The 26,418-nt window shown below is 41.4% G+C and overlaps 1 protein-coding gene and 1 long non-coding RNA gene across 3 annotated transcripts in view; one reads left to right on the forward strand and one right to left on the reverse strand.

Annotated features, from left to right (window-relative positions):
* LOC140714322 (uncharacterized) overlaps positions 1-26,418 on the forward strand; it is a 118,046-nt gene that overhangs the window by 43,164 nt on the left and 48,464 nt on the right. Inside the window, exon 3 of one of the 2 annotated variants that reach the window (XR_012095857.1) lies at positions 14,811-15,747. The exons of the other annotated variant lie outside the window; for it this stretch is intronic. This is a non-coding gene — a long non-coding RNA (uncharacterized lncRNA). Of the gene's footprint in view, positions 1-14,810; positions 15,748-26,418 lie in introns of those variants that run through there. 2 annotated transcript variants of the gene reach the window in all.
* LOC140714321 (collagen and calcium-binding EGF domain-containing protein 1-like) overlaps positions 1-26,418 on the reverse strand; it is a 176,862-nt gene that overhangs the window by 12,600 nt on the left and 137,844 nt on the right. Inside the window, exons 7-10 of the mRNA XM_073025473.1 lie at positions 25,580-25,688; positions 8,081-8,229; positions 6,380-6,415; positions 2,232-2,267 (exon numbers count right to left, since the gene is read on the reverse strand). Coding sequence (XP_072881574.1) covers positions 2,232-2,267; positions 6,380-6,415; positions 8,081-8,229; positions 25,580-25,688 — 330 coding nt within the window. The remainder of the gene's footprint in view (positions 1-2,231; positions 2,268-6,379; positions 6,416-8,080; positions 8,230-25,579; positions 25,689-26,418) is intronic.

Below are 26,418 nucleotides of genomic sequence, written 5' to 3' on the forward strand. Positions count from 1 at the left end.
GTTATGAAACAATGAAAAGGTCCACTAGGTCATTATAGTTACAAGCCACCCATACCGCAGCAGATGTGGAGTGCTATGGACAATGGACTTACTTCCCTGAAGGCCGTTAGTGAGCAAGGTGGGTTTTACAACAGTCCTTAACATTAGTCACCATCAAGACAATATTTTCTTTAATTATTTTTTTCTATATTATTTTTAACTGAAATTAAATTCCATCTCTCCCACAATGGGATTTGAACTTGTCTCTGAAAATTGAAAAAAACTGTAGATGCTGGAAATCTTAAATAGAAACAGAAAGTGCTGGAAATACTCAGCAAATGAAGGTTCTTCAGCCTGAAACCTTGACATTATTTCTCTTCCCACCAATGATATAGCCTGACCTGCCGTCTGTTTCAATGGTTCTATTTAATATCGGAGAATGTATACAGTATACAACCTGAAATTCTAACTCTTCCAGCATTTTCTGTTTTTTTTTAAATATTTCTCCAGATTGTTAGTTCAAGCCTCTGGTTTGCTTGTTCATTAGCTTAACCATTGCACTGGGACTATACTATGCCCAACTGTTTTTATATGCTGCAGAGCTAATTCAACTCTCAAAGTCCACAACCCAAGAATGCTAATTCAAAATCTAAATATGATCTAAGCCATTCTGGCTAGTGCACCCTAGTCTGGACGCTGAAACAGGGAGGTGTGATAGTTATTTTTCCACTGAGGGCATCACTGTTCATGTCTGTCGTGAGCGTATCCAAAATTAAAGCTTGGGACTTATACAATTAATTTTACAAATGAATTCCATAAATTCTTCAAAAGGTTTTCATCAAATCAAGGATATACTGCTGAGGTTTATAAGTCATTGTTCAGACTGCATATGGAATATTGCAAGCAATTTTGGGCTCTGTATCTAAGGAAAGATGCACTGGCCCTGATGAGTATCCAGAGGTTCACAAGCACGATCCCAGGAATGAAAAGCTTAATGTATGAGGAGTGTTTGGTGTTTCCGGTCCTGTACTCAATGGAGTTCAGGAGGATAAGAGGGGTCTCATTGAAACCTATTGGATACTTCAAGGCTTGGATACAGTGGACGTGGAGAGGATGATTCCATAAGTAGGAGAGTTTATGATCCAAAGACTCAACCATAAGATAAAGGGATGTCCCTTTAAAACTGAGATGAGGAGGAATATCTTTAGCCAGTGTGTGGCTACTGTCTAGAATTTGTTGCTACAGAGGGCTATGGAGGCAAAGTCACTGGGCATATTTAAGGCAAGGTGTGACAGGTTCTTGATTGCTAAGGGGATTTAGGATTACAGGGAGAAGGCAGCAGAATGGGATTGGAAAAAAGCAGCCATATTTGAATGGCAGAGCAGTTCTCAATGGGCCGAATAGGCTAATTCTGCCTCTTTATCTTATGGTCTTAAATTGTGGAGCTGATTGTGGACTTCAGGAAGAGTAAGACGAAGAAATACATACCAATCCTCAAAGAGGGATCAGAAGTGGAGAGAGTGAGCAGCTTCAAGTTCCTGGATGTCAAGATCTCTGAGGATCTAACCTGGTCCCAACATATTGATGGAGTTATAAAGAAGGCAAGACAACAGCTATACTTTATTAGGAGTTTGAAGAGAATTGGCATGTCAACAAATACACTCAAAAACTTTTAAAGTTGTACCGTGGAGAACATTCTGACAGGCTGCATCACTGTCTGGTAAGGAGGGGCTACAGCACAGAACCTAAAGAAGCTGCAGAGGGTTGTAAATCTAGTCAGCTCCATCTTGGACACTAGCCTACAAAGTACCCAGGACATCTTTAGGGAGTGGTGTCTCAGAAAGGCAGTGTATATTATTAAGGACCTCCAGCACCCAGGGCATGCCCTTTTCTCACTGTTACCATCAGGTAGGAGATACAGAAGCCTGAAGGCACACACTCAGCAATTCAAGAACAGTTTCTTCCCCTCTGTCATCCAGTTCCTAAATGGACTTTGAAGCTTTGCACACTATCTCACATTTTTTGTAATATACCGTATTTCTGTTTTTGCACGTTTTTCTTTAATCTATTCAATATACATAATTGATTTACTTAATTATTATTATGTTTTATTTTATCCTTTATTATTATTATTTTTTTCTCTCTGCTAGAATATGTTGAACTACTGCTTCTAAGTTAACAAATTTCACATGCCGGTGATAATAAACCTGATTCTGATTCTGATTATTTTAAGGTAAACTAGGTTATCTTACCGGTAGGCCTCGTGGTCCAGGAAGTCCCCGCTCACCCTGGGAAAAAAAACCAGTAAAGTTTATCAATCAAATGCTGACTCTCAAGCCATCCATAAACAGTTTCATCCTGCTCATGTTTGAGAACAGAAATATATATTCCGTGCAGTTCAGATTGTCCTGTTACAGGAAGGATGTGGAGTCCTTGTGAAAGGCACAGAAACGTTTTACCAGGATGCTGCCGAGATTAGAGGGGAGGAAGTACAAGAAGAGGTTGGACAAACTTGAGATGTTTTCTCTGAAGTGTCGGAGGCTGAGAGGATGCCTGATAGAAGTTCATAAAAATGTGAGTGAGACAGGGTGGAAATGTCAAATGTGAGAGGGGGAAAGTTTGAAGGAGATATGCGGGGCAAGTTCTTTTAGACAGAGTGGTAGGTGTCTGGAACAGGCTGCTAGTGGTGGAAGCAGATATGAAAGTAGCATTTAAGAGGCTTTTAGATAGACCATAAGACATAGGAGCAGAATTTTAGGCCTCTCAGCCCATCGAGTATTCTCCACCATTCCATCATAGCTGATTTATTAACCCTCTGAACCCCATTCTCCTCCATTTTCCCCGTAACCTTTGACACCCTTATTAATCAAGAACCTATCAACCTCTGCTTTAAGTATACCAATGACTTGGTTTCCACAGCCATCTGTGGCAATGAATTCCACAGACAGGCAATTGAGTATGCAGGGAATGGAGGGATATGGATCATGTGTAGGGAGAAGAGATTGATCTTCCTTTGGTACCACATTCAGCATAGACATAATGGGCCAAAGGGCCTGTCCTATTATTGTACTGTTTTACATTCTGTCTAGCTGTGCAATATCACCAAGGACACATGCTGAATTGAAGATACTCCTTCAATGATAGCATTTACATGTTTAAAAGGAAACATTTTTGTAGAAAAGACAACAAATTGACCCTAAAAGGGGGTTGTGACTGGAGTCAGCAATTTCAGCTCCACTAAGGAACTCAAATTCTTCCATAGTGGATTAACTCCAAATAAAAATATCAACAAATACTGGTTGTAAAGGAGCAATAAACTGTAACAAGCATCTCATATGTTGAAAATCGGTAAAGCTAAAAATAAGTTGGATATTTAGCATTCATGTGGTAAGCAGAGTTATACTCAACACTTTGCATGGATGAATAATGACCTTCATAGCCTCCAGTCTGTTTAAATTCTCTATTGTTTGTTAAAGATAATTTAAGTTACTTTTTGAAGTACTTGGTATCAAGCATCTAGTTTTCATCTTGTTGGTTATCCAATGCCTGGATTAAGCAAAGTTGTGAAGATAGGCTACTAACCTTTGAGACAAGAATGGTCAGAAGAAGTGGATGCTAAGATATGTGCTGGACGTGTTCAGGTGCAAGCTCTGGGAATGTAGTAAGGTGATTGAATTACTGGACAAGTAATCGAGAGTTCCACACTAAAGGAATATGTTCAATTTCTCTACTTTAAAGTTAGTTATTTTAAGCTATCTTATTAATCATAAAATGGGAATGGTTCAATAATTACCCTTAGGAAGAAAATATATTGTCCTTGCTTGGCCTACATAACCCCCAGGTCCCCAGTGACCACTCAAGGAGCTCTACAGCAACCAGGACATAGCAGCCTGCTTGATTTTCCTCTCAAGTATTATCCTGAACATTAATTCCTTCCACCATAGGCACACTGTGCCTGCAATGTGCATCAAAGAGTCAGAGTACGTCAGCACAGAAACAGGCCCTTTTGCCCATATAGGCCTTGTTAGTCTAGTTGTCTGCCTCCATCTACTAGCACCTGGACTATAGCCATCCATACCCTTCTCATCCATGTACCTATCCAAACTTATCTTAAATGTTACAGTTGAAGCAGCATCCAATACTTTCACTGGCAGCTCATCCCACACTTTCTGAGTGAAGAAGCTCTCCCTCAGACTCACCAGAAATTTTACAAGGGTGTTGCCAGGACATGAGGACCAGAGTTATAGGGGAACATTGAATAAGATAGGGGAATCAAGGACTACATAGATGGCACAGATTTAAAGTAAGAGGAAGGAACCTGAGGGGCATATTTTTCACCCAGAGAGTGGACCATATGTTGAATGAGCTGCCAGAGGAAGTGGTTGAGACAGGTACATTACAACTTTTAAAAGACACTTGGAACAGTAGATGGATAGGAGAAGTTCAGAAGATATGGGTCAAATGTGGGAAAGTCTAGCTTAGACGGGCATCTTGGTCAGCATGGGCTAGTTGGACTCATCAGGATGGTAAACAAAAATGCTGGTTTGGGCTCCATGCCGAAAAGAATAAATGAATAAAAGCGATGATTAGTCAAATGCTCTCTAAAACAGCCTAGCAAGGTATTCCAACTAACAAACCACGTTAACAGCTTAAGAGATTACTTTACTTACTCCCTTTAGGAATAGACAATGAATGCTGATCTTCCCTGTAATACCTACCTCCCATGAGTAGATAACATATAACCCACCCTCTGCGTCAGCAGGTCCTGGGTGCAATCTCATATTTAGACTGCACGTATTGCTATTTTCCCAATAGTAAGCAGACACGATGCCTAATGAAACCTGAGACAACTTTAAAGAACAACATATTGAAACCAACACGCCCAGAACAGGAATGGCATTGAAACAGATGGAGATGAAGGTAAATCACATCAGCATGGCCAACTCTAATAACAAAGCCAATACAATACAGAGTTGCTGAACCAACCCAGTGCAATATAATACCCATAACTACACATTGCTCAAATGCCAGTCTTAAGTCCACACTGTTCTTGTGTAGATGGCTGGGATTTAAATTTGTGATTGGAGCTGGGGCATTTAATCTAGGCTGCCAACGTGGCACTGATAATGATTTTTTGCCCTATAACTTAAGGTTCTTGGATGAGTCATAGAGGCCTGCTTCCCAGTTTCTGGGCCAGCACTTCTACCTTAACCAGCTTTGGTCCTATGAGTCTTGATGAAGGGTCTCAGCCCAAAATGTCGACTGTTTATTTTCTTGCATAAATGCCGCCTGACTTGCTGAGTTTCTCCAGCATTTTGTTTGTCTTGCTCTGGATATCTAGCACCTGTGGAATCTCTTGCATCTTGGTCCTATTGAGCTTTTTTTATGTAGGATCTTGCAATATTTCATCTGCTTTTACTGAATTGTCTACACCCAAACACACCCCTGCATCCTTGTTTAGGAGCTGATTATTAACCCCCATCTATTAGTTAGGGTCCAATTCAATGAACATGGCTTACCTATCTCATTTAGACAGAAGCCAAGAGAGGAACTTGGAGAGGGTGGGGGTGAAGAAAAACTGAATCACCTTGAAACACATCTTCAGAAGCCACCAGACTGTCTGTGTAACTTGCTAAAATATTTGCATTCTAAGCACTTGCAATAATGCTTCAAATTTACTCTTGATTCGGTAGAATCATCAACCAAATCTTAAATGCTTTCTCCAAAGAACAACAGTGAACCACATGGGGTTGCATGCTAATCCAGTAGTTCTGTAGCTACCGTTAATGAGTCTAGCTTTTCAATTCCAGATTTATTTTTATTCATTGAATTTAAATTCTACAGTTCTTATAATGGGCTTTGATCTTGGTCCCAGACCATTTAGAACGTAGAACACGACAGCACAGTGCAGGCCCTTTGGCCCACCATGTTGTGTCAACCTTTTAACCTACTCTAAGGCCAATCTAACCCTTCCCTCCTATGTAGTCCTCCATTTTTCTATCATCCACTTGTCTAGTGAAGAGTTTCTTAAATGCCTCTGCCACAACTCCTGGCACCCACTACTCTGTGTGGAAAAACGTACTCTGACATCCCCCCTCAATACTTGCTTCCAATCACGTTGAAATTATGCCACCTCATATTAGCCATTTCTGCCTTGTGAGAAAGTCTTTAGGGGATGTCCACTCAATCTAAGCCTCTTATTTCTACAGAGTTCTGGATTACTAGTAACTGGCCTTTTCTGAATGGTGCTTCACTGAGGTATGCTTAAGTATAATTTGGATTGTTAATTAATCTGCAATATTCAACTCAGAAGCAAAGAATGTATACCCTGAAACAAGTCACAAAGCGGATTCTTCACAAAAAGGTGTTGCTTAAGAGAAAGAACTGAACAATACTGTACCTTTATTCCATTCTTTCCTGGTGTGCCAGGTGAACCCTGGAAATGAAACAGATATATTTAAAGTGCATAATATTATAATTGAGAGCATACATTGTAGGGGCAGGTTGCTACATTAATTGGTAAGGAGGACTGAGCAAATCGCCCCTGCGATTAGAGCTGCTGCAATACTGCAACAGCCTGGGTGAGCAACAAAATTTGAAAAGGCAAACACGAGGAAATCTGCAGATGCTTGAAATTCAAGCAACACACACAAAATGCTGGTGGAACACAGCAGGCCAGGCAGCATCTATAGGGAGAAGCACTGTCGATGTTTCGGGCCGAGACCCTTCGACAGTACAAAGTTGACTGTGCTTCTTCCTATAGATGCTGCCTGGCCTGCTGCGTTCCACCAGCATTTTGTGTGTGTGTTGAGCGACAAAATTTGGCAAGTGCCCAGCGGCTCAAGGGAAGGCAATGTGGGCAAAGTTGACATAGGTGAATGCTCAAACGCAGCTATAGTTCCAACTCACTCAGCAGGTTCTCAGTTTCAAAAAAACTCAATATTGGGAGGACGTGTGACAGAATTGTGTGCAGTATGAAGGAGGGGAGTCATGGGATGAAACAGCACGGAAACTGGCCCTTCAACCCAAATGGCCCATGCCAACCAAAAAGCCATGCCCCTCCAACCTATTTGCATATAATCTTCTAAAGCTTTCCAATCCATGTACCCATCCAACTGGCTGTCGAACGTCATTATTGTACCTGCCTCCACCACTGCCTCTGGCAGTTCATTCCATCTACACACCACTATCTGCCCCTCAGATGCCTTTTCCTTCTCATCATAAAATTATGCCCTCTAGTTCTTGATTACCCAATGCTGGGGGGAGAAAAAAAGGCAGGGTGAATGTACTCTTGCTATACTCTCATGATTTTATACACCATCTATAAAATCATTTCTCAGTATCCTATGCTCCAAGAAATAAAGTCCTAGCCTGTCCAACCTCTTTGTAACCTAGACGTTAATGTCCTGGCAACACCTTTGTAATTATTTTGAGCACTCTTTCCAGTTTAATAATATATTTTAGTGTAAGTTAGTTTTCAAAAATGATATATTTTTAGTAAAACTCCAATAAGCTGCTGTTGCACTGTTCAGAGTTCCCAATGGTTCTGGATCTGGCTCTATAGCTGAGTGTAATTTTCCAACTCACCAGGGTCCTATTTCCCACACTCTGTTCCAGCTCACCAGGGCCCTGGTTCCCAGGCTGTCTTCCCCCTCATCGAGAACACACTTCCTAAGCTCCCTATCCACGCAGCAGGGTCCCAGCTCCTGCACTTTCTTCCCCCTCATCATGACCCTCGATCCTGTGCTCCCTTTTAACCTTACCTGGCCCACTAGAAAATTAAAGGTAATGTTTAAAAAAAGGTGAACTATGATCATGTTTGGAAGTGGCACTAATATCTGGAAAATATGACTGTCCACCACTGCCAAAGACTGAAGTAGGCTGCATTATTAGAGTTTACTATACTCTTAAATATTTAAACAATACATTAATAAAAATCAGGAAAAGTAAATGACTCATCTTCACTCATGTTTAATTAAGCTCTATGACACTATTCAAATGACTGCAAAATCTGTGGTGGAAATTCAAGTCTTGGTTTTGAAGTGTCTTCCAAGATCAGTATCTTTGTCACGCAGCCTGGTGATACTCAGAATCCACTTACCACTGGACCTCGTCTTCCTCTCCTGATGGAGGAGAGATCAGGAGTGGGACCCATGGGGCCCATGAAGCCTCTGGGCCCACGTGGTCCAGGAGTTCCTGGAGCTCCCTCTGGTCCCATCATGCCTTTAGCTCCTGGATGTCCCGGAGAACCTAAAAACAGAGAAATTGAGAAATGGCAAGAAGCAATTATTGAGCCCAATTCATTATCGTGTTTTGACCAAGATGCTTTTGTATAAGAACAGAAGGAAACAAGACTAGAAATTGGCTACCAGGCATCTCAAGCCTTCCCTGCCATTTAAAATGATCATGGCTGATCTACACTTGCCTTACCTCCTCTTCTGTGCTGGTTTACCATTGCCCTCAATTCCCAAACCTTCCATTAATGTACATACCTTAATCTTAAACCCTTCTAGTGATCAAGACTTCTAGAACCATCTGGCATAGAGAATTCGAAGTTCACCACCCTCTTTGAAAAGAACCCTTGATGCACCCCTGTGTTAAATGAACAGCTCCTTATCTTATCATTCAGTTTGCAAGATTATTACATTTCTTTTTATATTAACAATGACAAAAATCAAAGTATTATTTTCAGTTTAATTTTTTTAATCTGTGGAAAACTTTATAGAATAGTTTGCAATTTTTCTGACCGCTATTATAATTAAAGCTGTTTTAAAACAAGCCACACTCACATATTAACATACACCCAGTGTCCACTTTATTAGGTACACCTTTACACCTGCTCAGAAATGCAAATATCTAACCAGCCAATCATGTGGCAGCAACTCAAGGGATAAAAGCATGCAGACATGGCCAAGAGGTTCAGTTGTTCAGACCAAACATTAGAATGGGGAGGAAAAGTGATCTAAGTGACTTTGACCAATCGATGATTGTTGGTGCCAGATGGGGTGGTCTGAGTATCTCAGAAGCTGCTGATCTCCTGGGATTTTCATGCACAATAGTCTCTAGAGTTTACAGAGAATGCTGCAGAAAACAAAAAAAAATCTAGTGAGTGGTGGTTCTGTGAGTGAAAATGTCTTGTTAATGAGAGAGATCGGAGGAAAATGGACTGACAGGTTCAAGCTGACAAGAAGATGCCAGTAGCTCAAATAACCATGCATTTCAACAGTGGTTTGCAGAAGAGCATCTCTGAACACACAACATGTTGAACCTAGAAATGGATGTGGCTCTACTTCTGTACCTAATAAAATGGCCACTGATTTACATTAAAGCTCACATTGTTTCAACGTAACGCAATGCTGTGTATCCAGAGTTGCACAGAACTGAGAGGCCAATCAATCCGATGTTTCTACACAGGTGTTTATATTGCACCCTACTCGTTCCAGTACTCTGACATTCTTTCCTTTGGCAACACTGAACCTCGAAGTAATCCACGCCCACCCTGAGATTTTATTGAGCTGTAGTATTCACTGTTACTGAAGCAATAAACTGCAGATCCTGGAATTCCAAAACAGAATGCAGGGAGCATGAAGCAGGTCAGGCATCACTCTCCAATGAGACTGTCTGACATGCAGCGCTTTCAAAGTGTTTACAGTTAAATGATTTGGTTAAATTCTCATAAACAGTGATGCTTTGGAATTATCTATATAATATCTGGAGGAAACATCGACCTGAATGCAGCACTACCGTGTTGTATGGTGCAGTCTGAGATCTTGCAAGGTCACATTTCACACATTCAGTTCTTAACATGCTTCATTCCACATCTTTATTTCCTGTCATGAGATGCAACATACTGTTATATAACACTATACGTGCTCAGAGCCCCTCGTGTTATGACATACCCTTTAGTCCTCTTACAAATCAATCAACAGCTTGATTCTGTGTTCTATTCAAACTCTGCATCGAACGAAAAAAATGTTGATGACTAAAACATGATCTGGGAAGTCATTCGATCAAAAGGAATTCTATTTCTCCTGGAACGCAGCAGGCCAGGCAGCATCTATAGGAAAAAACACAGTCAACGTTTCAGGCCGAGACCCTTCATCAGGACTAACTGAAAGAAAAGATAGTAAGAGATTTGAAAGTAGGTGTTCAGCGAAACGGTCTCTCAGTCTGCGTTGGGTCTCACCAATATATAAAAGGCCACACCGGGAGCACCGTATGCAGTATGCCACACTGGCCGACTCACACCCCACCCTTACACTTCCTCCCTCACCACCATTCAGGGCCCCAGACAGTCCTTCCAGGTGAGGCGACACTTCACCTATGAGTTGGCAGACTGGGAGACCGTTTTGCTGAACACCTATGCTCTGTCCGCCAGAGAAAGCAAGATCTCCCAGTGGCCACACATTTTAATTCCACGTCCCATTCCCATTCTGATATGTCTATCCATGGCCTCCTCTACCGTCAAGGTGTAGCGACACTCAGGTTGGAGGAACACCTTATATTCCGTCTGAGTAACCTCCAACCTGATGGCATGAACATTGATTACTCTAACTTCCGTTAATGCCCCTCCTCCCCTTCTTACCCCATCCCTGATTTATTTATTTATTCCCCTGCTCCCTTTTTCTCCCTCTGCCCATCACTCTTTGCCTGTTCTCCATCTCCCTCTGGTGCTCTCCTTCTCCTTTCTTTCTCCTGAGGCCTCCCGTCCCATGATCCTTTCCCTTCTCCAGCTCTGTATCACTTTTGCCAATCACCTTTCCAGCCGTTAGCTTCACCCCACCCCCTCCGGTCTTCTCCTATCATTTTGGATTTCCTCCTCCCCCTCCTACTTTCAAATTTCTTCCTAACTTTTCTTTCAGTTAGTCATGACGAAGGGTCTAGGCCCAAAACATCGGCAGTGCTTCTTCCTATAGATACTGCCTGGCCTGTTGAATTCCACCAGCATTTTTTGTGTGCGTTGCTTGAATTTCCAGCATCTGCAGATTTCCTCGTGTTTGCATTCTATTTCTCCTCTTCACATAGTTTCATCGAGCCTTAGAGAGAGAGAGCATGGGAACAGGCCCTTCGGGCCACCAACTCTGTACTGACAATTAGATGCCCGTTTGCACCAATCCTACAGTAAACTCACTTCTTATTCTCTCACTTTCCCATAAATTCCCCACTGATCCTTCCCCCGCCTTCACACTAGGGTAACTTACAGTAGCCAGTTGATCCACAAGATGGCATGACATTGAGATGTGAGATGAAACCAGAGTACTCAGTGTGGGGCAGGGGAGAAGGGCTGAGGTGGGGGACTCAGATGGTCACCAGGAGAACATGCAAATTCCACACAGACAACACCAGAGGTCAGGATTGAAATGAGTTTCTGATGCTGTGAGGCAGCAGTTCTTCTACCTGCCCAACATGGTGCCCCTTCTTGTCACTTCTCTTGTTCTCAAATCATCTTTGGATTACAGGCTGACTTGTTGCTTGTCTTCCCTATTATTTCTTGATCCTGTCCGTCAACTTGTAGTGACTTCTGTTTGAGGACTCTTAGGTTGCTCTGAACACCAACAGTTTTTTTTTTCCAATTTAAAACAATACTCCACCTTATTATTTTCTCTGCCAAACTGGATGACTTTACATTTTTGCACCTTATATTCCACCTGCCATGTCCTTTCCAAATCATATAGTCTGTTTGTACGGTTCTCAAGCCTCTCTGCATCCTCCTCATTCTCCATTCAACATCAAGATTAGAACATACTTCAGTTTCTATGCATGTATCTACCATAACTGTGAATCTGTGGAATTCATTACCACAGGCAGCTGTGGAGGACAAGGCATTGGGTATATGTGAAATGGAGGTTGGTTGATTCCTCTTGAAGATGGGCTTGATGGTGGGGAGTTGTTCCTGTGATGGAGTAGGCTGAAACTACAACCCTCTGCAACTTCTTGTGATCCTGCTGTGCATTGGTGCTATAACTGTCCTATGGACATGAAGGGAAATAAAGCAACCGTAAACAGTAAAGTTCATATTGCTGTGGTATTTTTAATGAGATTGCAGCTGCTCTAATCTGGACCAATAAACAAATTGCTGGAGGAGCTCAGTGGGTGGTTTAGCACCTGAGAGAAAGGAATTGTTAACATTTTGCGTGGGATCTCTGCATCAAGGCTCTTTCTATTTTTGACATCTGATTTCGTAAGAGAATGTATTAATTTTGCCTCTGAAATAAGAGCCTAGGAATTAACGTGGAACAAATTACTCTTGACCTTCTTCTCATTTCTCTGTTTGAACCAGAAATATTGGCAATCACACTGCCTTCTTAAAGGTACAAATTCCTTACACCAACAAAGGTGGTTTTTTTCTCTTTGGGAGATGGCATTTTCCTGATTCCATTACTTGCAAAACAGAAGATAGATAACAGCAAGTTGACAACGAATCTCCTGATTGTTTAAGTTTGCACTGGATTTCAGCCACAAAAAAATCAGAAAGATTTACGTTAGTCACGGAAGCATTCTTCAAAGACAAGTTGAAGGCACATTTTTGAAGAAAATGCTTTGACGGTGTATCATGTGAAGTGTAACTATTCAATAGTGTTTCCAAGTTTCCACGTTAATGTGATGAACACATTCTCACTTACTGTGGAGTGATTCTTGCAAAATACTCTTTCAAACTCTCGACCCAAAGACACTGTGAAGAAGGTGTATACAAAATACAGTGTCAAATATAAATGGTGCCAGAAGGCGGCCAGAAATATCATGAATCCCACCCACTCTGTTCATGGACCGTTTGTCCCACTCATATCAGGAAGAGTTTCAGTATTCAAGGACATCCCTTTAGAAGAGAGATGAGAGAAGAGGGATTGGTGAATCTGTGGAATTCATTACCACAGAGAGCTGTGGAGGTCAAGTCATTGGGTATATTTAAAGCAGAGGTTCAAAGTTCAAAGTAAATTTATTATCAACATATGTATATGTCACCATATACAACCCTGAGATTCATTTTCTTGTGGGCATACTCAACAAATTCAATAGCCATAATAGAATCAATGAAAGACCACACTGACAGGGCGGTTGTTTGAAAAGTCATTGAAATTGAGTCCACAGATTGTGGGAACATTTCAATGACAGGACAAATGAAGTTATCTCCTTTGGTTCAAGAGCCTGAAGGTTGAGGAGTAATAACTGTTCCTGAACCAGGTGGTATGGATCCTATACCTCCTGCACTTATTTCCCTATGACAGCAGTGAGAAGAGAGCATGTCCTAGCTGGTGGGGGTGTCCCTGGTGATGGATGCTGCTTTCCTGTGACAACACTCTGTGTGGATGTGCTCAGTGGTGGGGAGGGCTTTACCCACAATGGACCTGGCCATATCCACTACTTCTTGAAGGATTTTCTATTCAAGGGCATAGGTGTTTCCATACCAGGCTGTGACGCAGCCAGTAAATACACTCATCAGTGTAAAACGAGTAAAGTGGAGGGCTAAGCACACAGCCTTGTGGTGCACCTGTGTTGATGGAGATTGCGGAGGAGATGACTTTGCCAATCTGAACTGAGCAGGCCAGGCAGCATCTATGGAAAAGAGTACAGTCAACGTTTCAGGCTGACACCCTTCAGCAGGACTTAGAGAAACTGATATTCCATTTGGCTCCTGCTAGTAATCTTCAAGTATCAACTTGACATCTTTGACCCAAATCAACAGAAATAGCTGAAAAGCCTCCTGCCATAACTTCTGATTCTAGGAAATGGGACTTTAATTTTTTGTTGTTGGAGCATGTTCCTAAATTCTCCCTCGGGCAGTATTTCAAAGTATCGTGTGAAACATGCATCACTTCAAAATAATACCGATAGAAGTTCAAAAAATGAATGAAGCATTTTTCTCCCTACCCGCCTGTACTTGACTTGTATTCCCAATCCCTGACTTGTAAATCTTAATAATGTATCTAATTATCTTGCTTTTCACACTGCAACTTGATTATTCAGAAACTATTCTTTCATCTGCTTGTCAAAAAGTATTAATTAAGATTGGTGAAATTGGAAATGAATATGTTTATTTGGCAAAGAAAGGGAATCACATTTATATAGCACCTTTCTTGGCCTCAGTGTGTTTTAAAAACCATTGACCATAAGAGATAGGAGCAGAATTAGGCCATTCAGCCCATCGCTTTTTCTCTGCCATTACTTTATGGCTGATTTATTATCCCTCTTAACCCCGTTCTCCTGTCTTCCACTCGCAACCTTTGATGCCCTGACTAATCAATAATTTATCAACCACCACTTATATATAACCAATGACTTGGCTTCCAGAGCCATCGGTAGCAATGAATTCCACAAATTCACCACCCTCTGGCTAAAGAAATTCCTCCTCATCTCTGCTCTAAAGGGCCGTCCTTGTATTCTGAGGCTGTGCCTCTGGTCCTAGACTCTCCTACTGTAAGAAATGTTCCCTCCACACCCACTCTGTTTAGGTCTTTCAGTATTTGATACATTTCAATGGCATCCCCACTGACTCTTCTAAACTCAGGTGACAACAGGCCCATAACCATCAAATGCTCCTAAAATACTTTATAGACAATGAGGACATTTGGTCACTGGTACTGGTAGAGGAAGCACAGTAGTCAGTTTACACATAACAGGCTCCTACAAACACAATTCTGATCTGGGTGTTGGTTGAAGGGTAAGAAGACTGCCCTGCTCTTCTCTATGAAACAAAATGCAAACTCTTGGGGCCACCTAAGAAGTTTAATCTCTCATCAAAATATATTCATGCTGCCAGCACCACACTGGCCAATCTAGTAACGTGCTTGGCACTCTGTAGTGTGGCTTCAATCCACAACTTTCTCTTTCAGAGGTGAGTGTTCCTGCCATTGAGCTGATACTTGAGGGGAGGTTTTCCAATGGACGGAGAAGAAACAGCACTGAGATGGATGTAGCAGAAAAGAAATTATATTCATCACACAAACAGTTCACAAGTTGGAAATGCAGCTGTGAACCAAGTTTCCACATGGCAGAAGACACCTACATCCCCACAGCAACTGGCAAATCCATCCCGCTGGTCTCCCAAATGCTCATTCATCTGCCGTTCTTATGTTAGGGAGGAACTTTACTGTTTTGTTGTCCTTTGGGCTTTTGGTTGTACTCTTGCTTTTCCCAGGATATTACACAGCAAGTCTTGAAGCCTTGAGGACAGTGGTCCAGGCTTGATGGCAGACTAAAGAGCATGCTGTATTTTACCCCATCAATTTACCTTGGAGATCACATTACTGTGAAGCTCTGGAGTGATTGCATTGCACAATAGTTTTTATTATCTAACTATCTTTCACTCTCTGTACCTTTGCTGTAGTAGTAATCCTGATCCTGTCTGCTGTAGTTTCTATTATGAAAATCAGAATCATGTTTATTACTGTTAGGGCATATTCTGGAGTTAGGGTATATAGCAAATATTAACTTGAGCAACAATCTTTGGATCCGAATGTGGATTGTAGATTAAATTTAAAATGCAGCTCTGGACAATAGTTTACTGGAGCCATTGACAACAATGGATTGAAAACCAGACAAGGTTGATTAACATTCATTTTGGGTGTCTGGAGTGTGGGTGCAAACAAGGAGGTGTGAAAATTGTATGCAATTCAAAGGAAGCACTGTAGATATATTGTCACTATACAACTGTCCTGCCGTTACCGTTGATCTTCAGCATATAAAATGTCATGTAACATTGGGATGATCACGCCTCTTCCTCTGAGAGTGTCTCATTTTATTGATTAAAATGCTTGTGTATCCACCTGCTTCAGTGTCTCTCCTGTGACTTTATTCATGTTACAATATTATCACTGTCTTATTTGTCGCTTACTGGCAGCAGTACAGAGCAAAGACATAAAATTACTATAAATTACAAAATTAACAGCTATTTATTTTAAAGGTATATTTATTTAATTTAATTAATAGGTATTTTATTTATCATAAATAGCATAGATTTATTATAAGTTCTAATCTTGTGAGCATGCTATGCTGGCACTGGAATCAATGGCGACACTTGCGGGCTGCCCCAGCACACCCTCGGATTGTGTTAGTTGTTAATGCAAATGGCGCATTTCATCGTATGTTTTGATGTTTCGATATACATGTGACAAACAAAGCTAATCTTTAATTTTATTTTATGTTAATTTATTTACAAATATCCAGACACCCAGGCCTGGATTGTCCACTTCAGATTCAGTCAGTAAATTGCAGGAAAAACCTACATTCACTTTGCAAGCAATTTATTTTGCTCATGGCTGTGCCCAAAGTAACACATATATTTCCAAATTGCATTTAGCAGTACATGAGACATCTCAGAATCCTCTGAAATTGAACGCATATGTCTAAAAGCACAGAATTTAATTTTTAAAGTCTCCTTTAAGCCAGATGCACTTGGCAGGAACCGATCATGATTGATCAGAGGTAAGGACAATTTAGTAAAAAGTACCAGCTTTGTTTTCAACCAGGCCAAAGGATTGTGGGAACCTACTGTGCACTGGACATTACTGCCCTTGAAATTGATTTCTAGTGAATTTTGAATAGAAAGTAACAGTTTAACTGAAGAGAAACCCAACACCTAGATTTTCATTTGTTCATGTGAGTGATTTCTTGCTGTATACATTGTGGAACCTATCTAACACTTCAGCCAAGCTACTTTACAGAATATTTGTCCATTGTGGCTGTACTCTCCTCTTCAAAAGATTTATGGAATTAATTCCATTTCTCGTTATATCAAAATTCAAAGTAAATTTGTTATCAAATTATACGTACCCATATACTACCCTGAGATTAACTTTCTTGTTGGCATTCATAGTAGATACAAAGAAACATAATAGAATCAATGAAAAAAACTGCACAGAAATACAGATGGACTGACAACAAATTGTGCAAATACAAAAAGAACAAATAAAAAAATAGACAGATAGATAGATAGATAAGCAAACAAGTAATTAATTAATATTGACAACATGAGTCACCCAGTCCCAATTCTCTTTCTGAACACTCTGCTGAGTCTATTTCCATCATCCTTTCGGGCAGAACATCCCAGATTGGTACAACTTGTATGGATACAAGAATCAGGAAAGCTTTCAAAAAGACTGAAATTTACAAGGATGCTGCCGGGCCTTGATGACTTGAGTTATAGGGAAAAGTTAAAAAGGCTAGGACTTTTTATTTTCAAGAATGGGGGGGGGGGGGAGATTTGATAGAGGTATACAAAATTATGAGGGTTATAGATAGAGTAAATTCGAGCAGGCTTTTTCCACTGAGGTGACAGGTTAAGGGTGAAAGGTGAAATGTTTAACGTGAACTTGAGGTTACTGCTTCACTCAGATGATGATGTAAGTGTGGAACGAGTTGCTATTGGAAGCTGTGTAGGTGGGCTTGTGTCAACACTTAAGAGCTGTTTGGATAAGTACATGGATTGGAAGGGTATGTAGGGCTGTTGTCCAGTGTGGGGTGGGGGGGGGGGGGTCAATGAGACTAGGTAGAATAACAGTTCAGTATGGACTAGAAGGGCTGAAGGACCTGTTTCTGACTTTATACCTGTGACTCTTAGAGCATAAGAAATAGGATCAAAGTCACTTAGTCCACAGAATTTGCTCCATTTTTTAATGAAACAATCTACTTCAAGGAGGCTTTAGTACCCAATGTTCGATCCAGGAATGTTCTAAATATCTTAGATGGCACTCACAGATCAGAGGTAGAGTATTTCAAAGACACTTAGCACCAAGTGGCTTAAAAAGGAAAAAGGCAGAAGAAAGGCTTTGGGGGGGAGAAAAACAGTTGTACCATTTGAGGTCTTTCCGGGTCCTCTGGTTTCCTCCTACACTCCAAAGATGTGCAGGTTAATAGGTTAATTGGTCATTGTAAGTTGTGCTGTGATTAGGCTAGGGTTAAATCGATTGATTGCTGGTGGCACAGTTCAAAGGGCATGAAGGGCCTATTTGGTGCTCTATCTCTAAATATATAAATCCTGCCATGCATTGTAAGGAGTTTGTACATTCTCCCTGTGACCGCATGGGTTTTCTTCAGATGCTCCGGTTTCCTCGCATTTTCCAAAGATGCACGGTTAGGGTTAGTGAGTTGTGAGCGTGCTATGTTGGTGCTGGAAGCGTGGCAACACTTGCCCAGCGCAATCACCGCTGATTTGATTTGATGTAAACAATGCATTTCACTGTACATTGATAAATAAAGCTAATGTTAATCTTATCTGAATCTTAAAAGAACGGTATGTAAACCATCTTCATGAACCACTGCAGTCCTTCTGGTGAAAGTACAGCTGTTCGGTAAGGAGTTCCAAGATTTGGAGCAGCAGTGATGATTGAAAAGCAATATGTTTCCAAGTCTAGATGGTGAGAGAGACATGAAGGGGAACTTGCAAGTAGTGCTGTTTCCACGCACCTGCTGCCTTAGTCCTTCGTGGTAGGGGAAATGCGGATGGATCAACCTATTCAAGGACCTGCAGTATATTTTGCAGGTGGTGCACACTACAGCCATGATTTTTAGGGTCATGGAGGGAGACACTGTTAAAGGTAGTGAATAAGATGCTAATGATTCAGTCTGTTTTGTTCTGGATGAAGTTGAACTACCTGAGAGTTGTTGGAGCGTGCTCATCAAGGCAAGTGGAGTGTATTCCATCACTTTTCTGGCTGATGCCTTGTAGATTGTGGAAAGCCTATGTGGTGTTGGAAGGCAAGAAATTTGCTGTAGAATCCAGCATTAAAGCTATAATCTCCTATCCTGTATGGCCAATTGTCAGTTTGTTCTTCCAAGTTTGGAGCTGAAATCTTTCTTGGTCTCAGCTGAGGTTTCCAGTGTTGGGGTGCCCGAAGGATGTTGGTTATCTGTTAAAATGAGCTGAAGGATCATAAGACATTTTCAAATGCTACAGTGGTAGCCATTGGGATGCAGGAGCAACTCTTTGTTAATGGGAAGAGATTACAAGATGGGACAGTAGAAAGGTTTAAGGATGTGCTCAAAGCCTCTTTGGAAAAAGTACAGTATTTCCTCTGATTCTCGGGAAACTCTGGCCTGTGGGTGCCCAAAGTGGAGAAGGAACATTCAAGATGGTATTGGGAACTTCCAATACATTTATCAGCAGTCCAGTGGGAAGGGTGCACCACCTCACAAAACACCTACCCATCCATCTCCCCTCCATCCTGCCTCATCTGTGGACATTTCTTCACTCTCACATTGATCTTTCAGCCACCTCCGCCCTCCAGAACCTCACAAAATAGGAGTGGAAGTGAGTCTGTCTCAGAAGATAGTTGATTACACAATGCATCATATAGTCAGCATGAGCAATCATTAAACACATTGTCAAGTCTTGCAAAGAATACACATGCAATAAAAAATAATAATTAGTGGTTCGTAAACTGTCACGTGGTTCAGGGGACTCTTGCAAAAATCATTTTAATATGCTTGTGGTTCATGATAATAGTTTGAAATGAGACTGTATTACACCACAATGACACAGTCTTAAATAATGTTACCTGGAATAGTCCATCAATTTAAAAACAGCCATGTGTCAGCACAAAAATTGTAACCACTTTACTGAAAGGACTTCCTTTTGCAAAATTGTATTAATGATGAAATCTTCCTTAAATTGTGTTGTAAAATATTTAAAGTGTACTTGTTCAAGGGACGTGGATAATGCTGACATTTTGTCTGCTCCAGTTGTCTCCAGACTGATGAGAATGGAGTTGTAAATAAAGCAGACTGAATAAGGCAGCAATTTCTTTCCTTGAAGGACATCAGTGATTTAATGGCAATGGTTATAGAACACAGAACACTACAGCACAGTACAGGCCCTTCAGCCGAGGTTATTATGCCGAGCTTATAACTTTCTCTAAGATCAAACTAACCCTTCTCTCCAACATAACCTTCTGTTTTCCTGTTGTTCATCCACCTATTTAAGAGTTTCTAAAATTCCTTTTCCACCACCCCAGGCAGGGCATTCCATGGGCTCACCACTTTCTGTGTAAAAAAGCACCTACCTCTGATATCCTCCCCTTATATTTTCTTCCAGTCACCTTAAAATTATGCCCCTTTGTATTAAACATTTCTGCCGTAGGAAAAAGTCACTGGGTATCCACTCAGTTTATGCCTCTTACCATCCTGTTCACATCTATCAAGTCACCTCTTGCCCTTCTTCATTCCAAATAGAAAAGTCCTAACTTGCTCAACCTCTCATAAGACATGTTCTCTAATCTAGGTAGCATCCTGGTAAATCTCCTCTGCTCTCTCTCTAAAGCTCTAAATCCTTCTTATAATGAAGCAACCAGAACTGAACACATCTTCCAAGAGTGGTCTAACCAGGATTTTACAGGAGGTATCAAATAAAGTGGCCACTGAGTGTATGCTTGTGGACTTCTGCAGCTTTAGTCCATCCACTTCAAGGTTTGACATCTGGTACATTTAGAGATGCTCTTCTACACACCACTGCTATTATGTGTGGTTATTTGAATTACAGGTGCCTTTCAGTCAGCTTGAACCAGTCTGGCCAGTGACTTCTCTCATCAACAGGGCGTGTTCATCCACAGAGCTATTGCTCACTGGATGCTTCTATTTGTTTTTCACACCATTCCCTTAACACTAGAGACCATTGCACATGAAAATCTCAGAGATCAGTTGTTTCTGAGATACTCAAACCACCCTGTCTGGCACCAACAATCATTCCACAGTCAAAATCACTTAAATCACATTCCTTCCCCATTCTGACATTTAGTCTGAACAATAACTGTACCTCGTGATCATGGCTACATGTTTTTATGCATTGAGTTGCTGCCACACGATTGGCTGATTAGATATTTACATTAACGAGCAGGTGTACAGGTGTATTAATAAATCGGCCATTGGATGTAAAGCTGCAACTGGCCTCACAGTTGTTGAATTCAACCTTCCAACCAATGAAGGCTAATACACGATACACCTTCTTAACCACCCTGTCAACTTGTGTGGTTTTCTTTAAAGAAAGTAATTTTTTCTTCATTTTTACCCTCAATGCTGATAAGTGTGACTTGATGCATTTTGGAAAGTCAAACCAGTGTAAGAGTCATCACACATTCGCTCTCTCCACCATTATCACACTATGGCTGCATTGCACACCAGTTACAAAATTTATTACAGTTCCTTGAATAGATTAGTTTAACTACACTGTCCAATCCCTGACCTCCACTACCAACTGGATGGTAGGACACTAGGAAACGTAATGGAACAGAGGGACCCAGAAGAACAAGTGCATAGTTCATTGAAAACAGCATCACAATTAGATCGAGTAGTGAAAATGGCGTTTTGCACTCTGGCTTTCATTCTCAGGGACATTAGTCACTGTTCAGCCCCCTCACCCCCTTGAAGTACAGTGTAAAGTTCTGGCCATCCTGTTATGGGAAAGGTGTGGTTAAACAGGAAAGAATGCAGAAACAATTTATGAAGATGTTTCGAAGACTGGGGGGGGCTGAGTTACAGGGTGGAGTTGGCCAGGCTAAGTCTTTATTCCTTGGTACGTCAGAGAATGAGGGGAGACCTTATAGAAACATTTAAAAATATGAGAGGCAAGGTAACAGTCTTTACCCCAGGGTAGGTGAGTTCTAAATCTAGGGTCATAGATTTAGGGTGGGAGGCGAGAGATTTAAAAGGGACTCGAGAGTCAACTTCTTTCTTGCAGAGGGTGGTGATTGGATGGAATGGAAATTGTTGAGGCAAATACAAAATGATCACCTAAGAAGCACATGGATAGGTACATGGAGAGGAGGGATATGGGCCAAACACAGGAAATTGGCAGTAGCTAGCAGGACAACATGGTTGGCATGGACTTGTTTGGCTGAAAGGGTGTGCTGTATTGCTCTATGACTCTACGAATTCCTCAGGTGCCATGCTGGGTTTTGAACGTGTCTCTCCCTATTCTCTGATTTTATTCCAGTTATAAGACGTATGTTTTATTATACAGATGAACTCAAATGACCTGTTGGCTCCCATTCTCTCGGTTCCTATGTTAACAATGCATTACTCACTGGGTCTTCCACCAGTGCATTGTATGTGTCCTCTGGCTGAAGTGGTGTGGTTTACAGTTGGGCCTACTTATACTGTAAGATCTTAATATGATCACTAGTTGTAAGGAAACTCAAACCTGCACCAGAGGACTGTAAGATCATGACAGATCTTTCAACTTAACTCCTCCTACACAGACACTTGGGGCCAAGATTTGTTCAGATCAGGTGGGAGAAGGTGACTGATAGGTTGATATTTGGGGAGTTTGGGAGGTGGTATGCTCCGCCCACTGTTTATGCTGGGCCTCTGTGTGTTCCTGACAAATGGCGTCAAAGCCCAGTGCCGTCTTGAATGCTCACGGGCCAGCGATTCCCAAGGTATTGAGCTATAGAGTCATACAGCACAAAAACAGGTTTCTTGGGCTCACCAAGTCCACACTGAGCATCAAGAAGCCACTTCCACTTAACGCATTTTATCCACCTCCCATCAACTCCCTCCAGATTCAACCACCCATGCACAAACTAAGAGCAATTTACAGCCGGTAATTACCCAAGCAATCTTTATGTCTTTGAGGTGTGGGAAGAAACCAGAGCAACATGGGGAAGCCCACACAGTGACAGAGAGGACATGCAATCTCCAAATAAACAAAGCAAGAGATTGGGATTGAAGCCAGGTCGCTAGAACTGTGAGGCAGTAGCTGTACCCACTGAGCCACTGTGTTCCTGTTATTTAAAATATTACACTCTATAAAGGAAGCTTTACAAACTCTGGAATTGTTTCCATTGTTTTTCCATTTACTCCATGGCGAAGCTGTTTTGGGATACTGGCGTTGGACATCCAACTTAATTAACCCCTGGCTGCTGGGGATCTTGGCCTGAGAGAGGATAGCGATCTTCTCCAGCCAGGGAGTTTGGAGGATTTTACAAATAAAACACTCCTTTGCTGCACCATTGGTTCCATCATTTAGGAGTATCTTCTGCACAGGCTGAGCTTTGTGCTGGGCCTGAGGTCTTGATTTTCAAACCCTCTCTACCACAGATTGCCAAAATGATGATGGTGCATTGAAACATGGCCATCTTCATCATTCATATCTGCCTTCGTTCATAGTGTGGGTTTTAGTCACTTTTAGGGCAATAGAGTCTTAGAGCACTACAGCACAGAAACAGGCCGATTAATCCATCTATTCAGTGCCAATCAAGATGGGCCCGAAGACCTGTTGGACTTTGGACCTTTAGTGTCAGAGGACAGTGTTGTACACTGGGGATAAATGGAGGACCTTTGTTTTCTGAAATATAGGTGTAGAGCCGATCATCAGTGAATGAACTGATGACACTTTGCTGTCAGGCTTCCAAATATGTGCATATGCATATGTCATTTGTACATTGGAGCTCAGTGATTGAGGTTGGAGTGACCTTGGTTCTGGAGTGCAAGCAATAGTTTTATCTTTGTCCAGATGGTTAGCCCCATGCTAAGAAGAACCATAAAGGAGAACCGTATCTCCTTCATTAGCAAAAAGACTCAACAGTGGATGCACTTCTTGCGGCTCTTGGTAAAATGCCATCTTCCCCAGAACACACTGGTGGAGTTCTCCACTGGCATCATAGACAGCATCCTCACGTCTGCCGTTATTGTCTGGTTTGATGTAGCATCTTCTCATAATATACAAAAACTACAATGGACTGTCAGGTCTGCAGAACAAGTTATTGTCTGCAGTCTACTATCACTGCAGGACTTGTTTGTATCCAAGACAAAGAATCAAGCAGGAAAAATCACTTAAGAAGCTACCAACTTTACAAATTGCCTTTCCCAAAAGCTCCCTTCTGGAAAGCACCATAGAGATATTAAAATAAAAACTTCACATCACCTTAAATGTTTCTTGTCACAGGCAGTTAATCTGATCAACCATTAGCACCTCCCCCACCACCCTCTATTAACCCCGTCACTGCACCACACTGTAGACACTTTAAACTACTTTTTGTAATGGTATTTACATCATATATACATGCTGATATTTAATAGTTATTTAGTATTTAGTATTTATGCAAATTTTATTCCATATCTGTACTTTATATTTTATGTAATTCTTTGTTTGATATAATTGATGAATATTGTTGTTTTTTGTGGCATGTTACACCCTGACCCACACACCACAGCAAATTCCCAATACATGTAAATGTATATGGCAAATAAAATTGATTCTTGATCCTTGATCCTAGAGGAGAAAACGTTTAGAGGCTGGTGTGGTGAAGGACATTGGAGTGATGACGCGATCTTGCTTGACATCAATTTGCACTGAGATTGGGTTCATTATGGAACACTACTTAAAATCAGAGCTGGGATTCAATCATATAGGATGAAGACAGATTCCTTGAAGGCAACTAGATTTGAGAAGGAAGCTCCACAGTTCCTCTCGATTGCTCTTCAAAGACTTTCGTAAAAAATCAAAAGAGACCATATACAATATTGTTGTTGATGATACTCTCCACATCCACTTTGTATTGTGAAGAGAGAATCCACACTGGGTTTAGGAAGCAACTCTTCAACCTCTGGAAGGGGGCAGTTAAGAAAGAACCTTGCCAGGACCTTCTCACACAATCCCTGAATTCCGCGATTCCTGTGGTGCACAATAATCTGTGTATCTCTTTGCCTTGAGTACACTCAGGGTAATTTGTTAGGTACACCTGTATACCTGCTCATTAATGCAAATATCTAATCAGCCCATCATGTGACAGCAACTCAATGCATAAAAGCATGCAGACATGGTTAAGAGTTGTTCAGACCAAACATCAGAATCAGAAAGAAATGTGATCTAAGTGACTTTTACCTTAAGATGGGGTGGTCGGAGTATCTGCTGATCTCCTGGGATTTTCGCACACAACAGTTTCTAGTGTTTATAGAAAATGTTGTGAAAAACAAAAAAAGCCATCCAGTGAGCAGCAATTCTGTGGGTGAAAATGCCTTTTTAATGAGAAAGTTCGGAGGAGAATGGCCAGACTGACTGGAAGGTGCCAGTAGCTCATATAACCACACGTTACAACTGTGGTACACAGAAGAGCATCTCTGAAGATACAACGTCGAACATTGAAGTAGATGGGCTACAGCAGCAGCAGACCATGAATGTGCATTCAGTGGCCACTTTTTTAGGTACAGAAGGTACCTAATAACTGAGAATCCACAGGATTTTGGGTTAGGGAATTCACGGTGGCCATAAACTGCCTTCAACTTATCCTAAGCTTCTACTCCACCGCTGGAAACAGCTTTCCAAAATCTACTCTGTCATGACAAGAATTTTTCATGAGATCATATTCATTATCCAAAACTCCAGAACACAAAGGTTCGTTCTACTCAATCTCTCCCTATAAGTCAGCTTTCTCATCCCAAGAATCCTTCCACTGAATTCAAAGTTCAGAATGCCCTTCCTCAGGTAAGGAGCTCAAAACTGTTCACAGTATGGCAAAGATGGTCTGATAGATGTCTGTCATTTGGTCCATTCTATTAAAGTCGACAACACCACACCACTCTCAAAACAGGAAAGGGGCTAGGCTCAGTAGTTGATGGATCTAGATTGTCCCATACTAAACTTGCTTAGGAATCTCATTGGAAGTCTTACCAGGAGGTCCAGGAGCACCCGGACGGCCTACAATGTGTGGAGGGCACTGAGGGCACTTCCTCAACAGTTGTAACTTTTCACTGGAGTTGTCCAGGCTTGATAGCAGCAGCTGGGAGAAAGAAGGATTTGGCCATTAGGTCACATGACAATAAACAGTCTGCTATTACAGAAACAGATATCCTTAATTCCAATCACAGAAATTGATTCTCCAAAATAGTCAGGTAAAGTCTTGGTTAGATTGAATGTCTGAAACTATTATGGAGTTTTCAAAGTTATACTACATGGAAATAGGCCATTCAGCCCACCATGTCTATGTTGATCAGAGGGACCCCTTCCATGTAAGGCCCTAAGATCTTAAGACATCTTAGGCAGATTAGGGGAATTTTTGATGAAGAAGCTGGGAGGTGATCGGTGGAAGAAATAAAGGGCTGAAGAAGAAGGAATGTGATAGGTGAGGACTGGGGACCATGGGAGAAAGGGAAGGAGGAGGAGAACCAGAGAGAGATGATGAGAAGGGAAGGGGTAAGAGGGGAGCCAGAATGGGGAATGGGGAAGAAATTTCCAGAAGTTAGAAAGTTCAGTGTTCATACCATCAGGTTGGAGGCTGCCCAGATGGAATATGAAGTGTTGCTCCTCCAACCTGAGAGTGGCATCATTGTGACCATTGAGGAGGCCGTGGACAGACTTGTCGGACTTGAGAAAAAGTGGTTAAGATTCGAAGAATTTCTCCTCTTGGAAAGCTGTGTATCTTAACAATTTTCTACCCTCAAATGTTTTGGAGCCAAAATTGTTGAATATATTCAATGACAGAATACACAGATTTTTGTTTTCTGGGGTTG

The sequence above is a fragment of the Hemitrygon akajei genome, chromosome 21 (genome assembly GCF_048418815.1).
Source record: "Hemitrygon akajei chromosome 21, sHemAka1.3, whole genome shotgun sequence".
NCBI lineage: Eukaryota > Metazoa > Chordata > Chondrichthyes > Myliobatiformes > Dasyatidae > Hemitrygon > Hemitrygon akajei.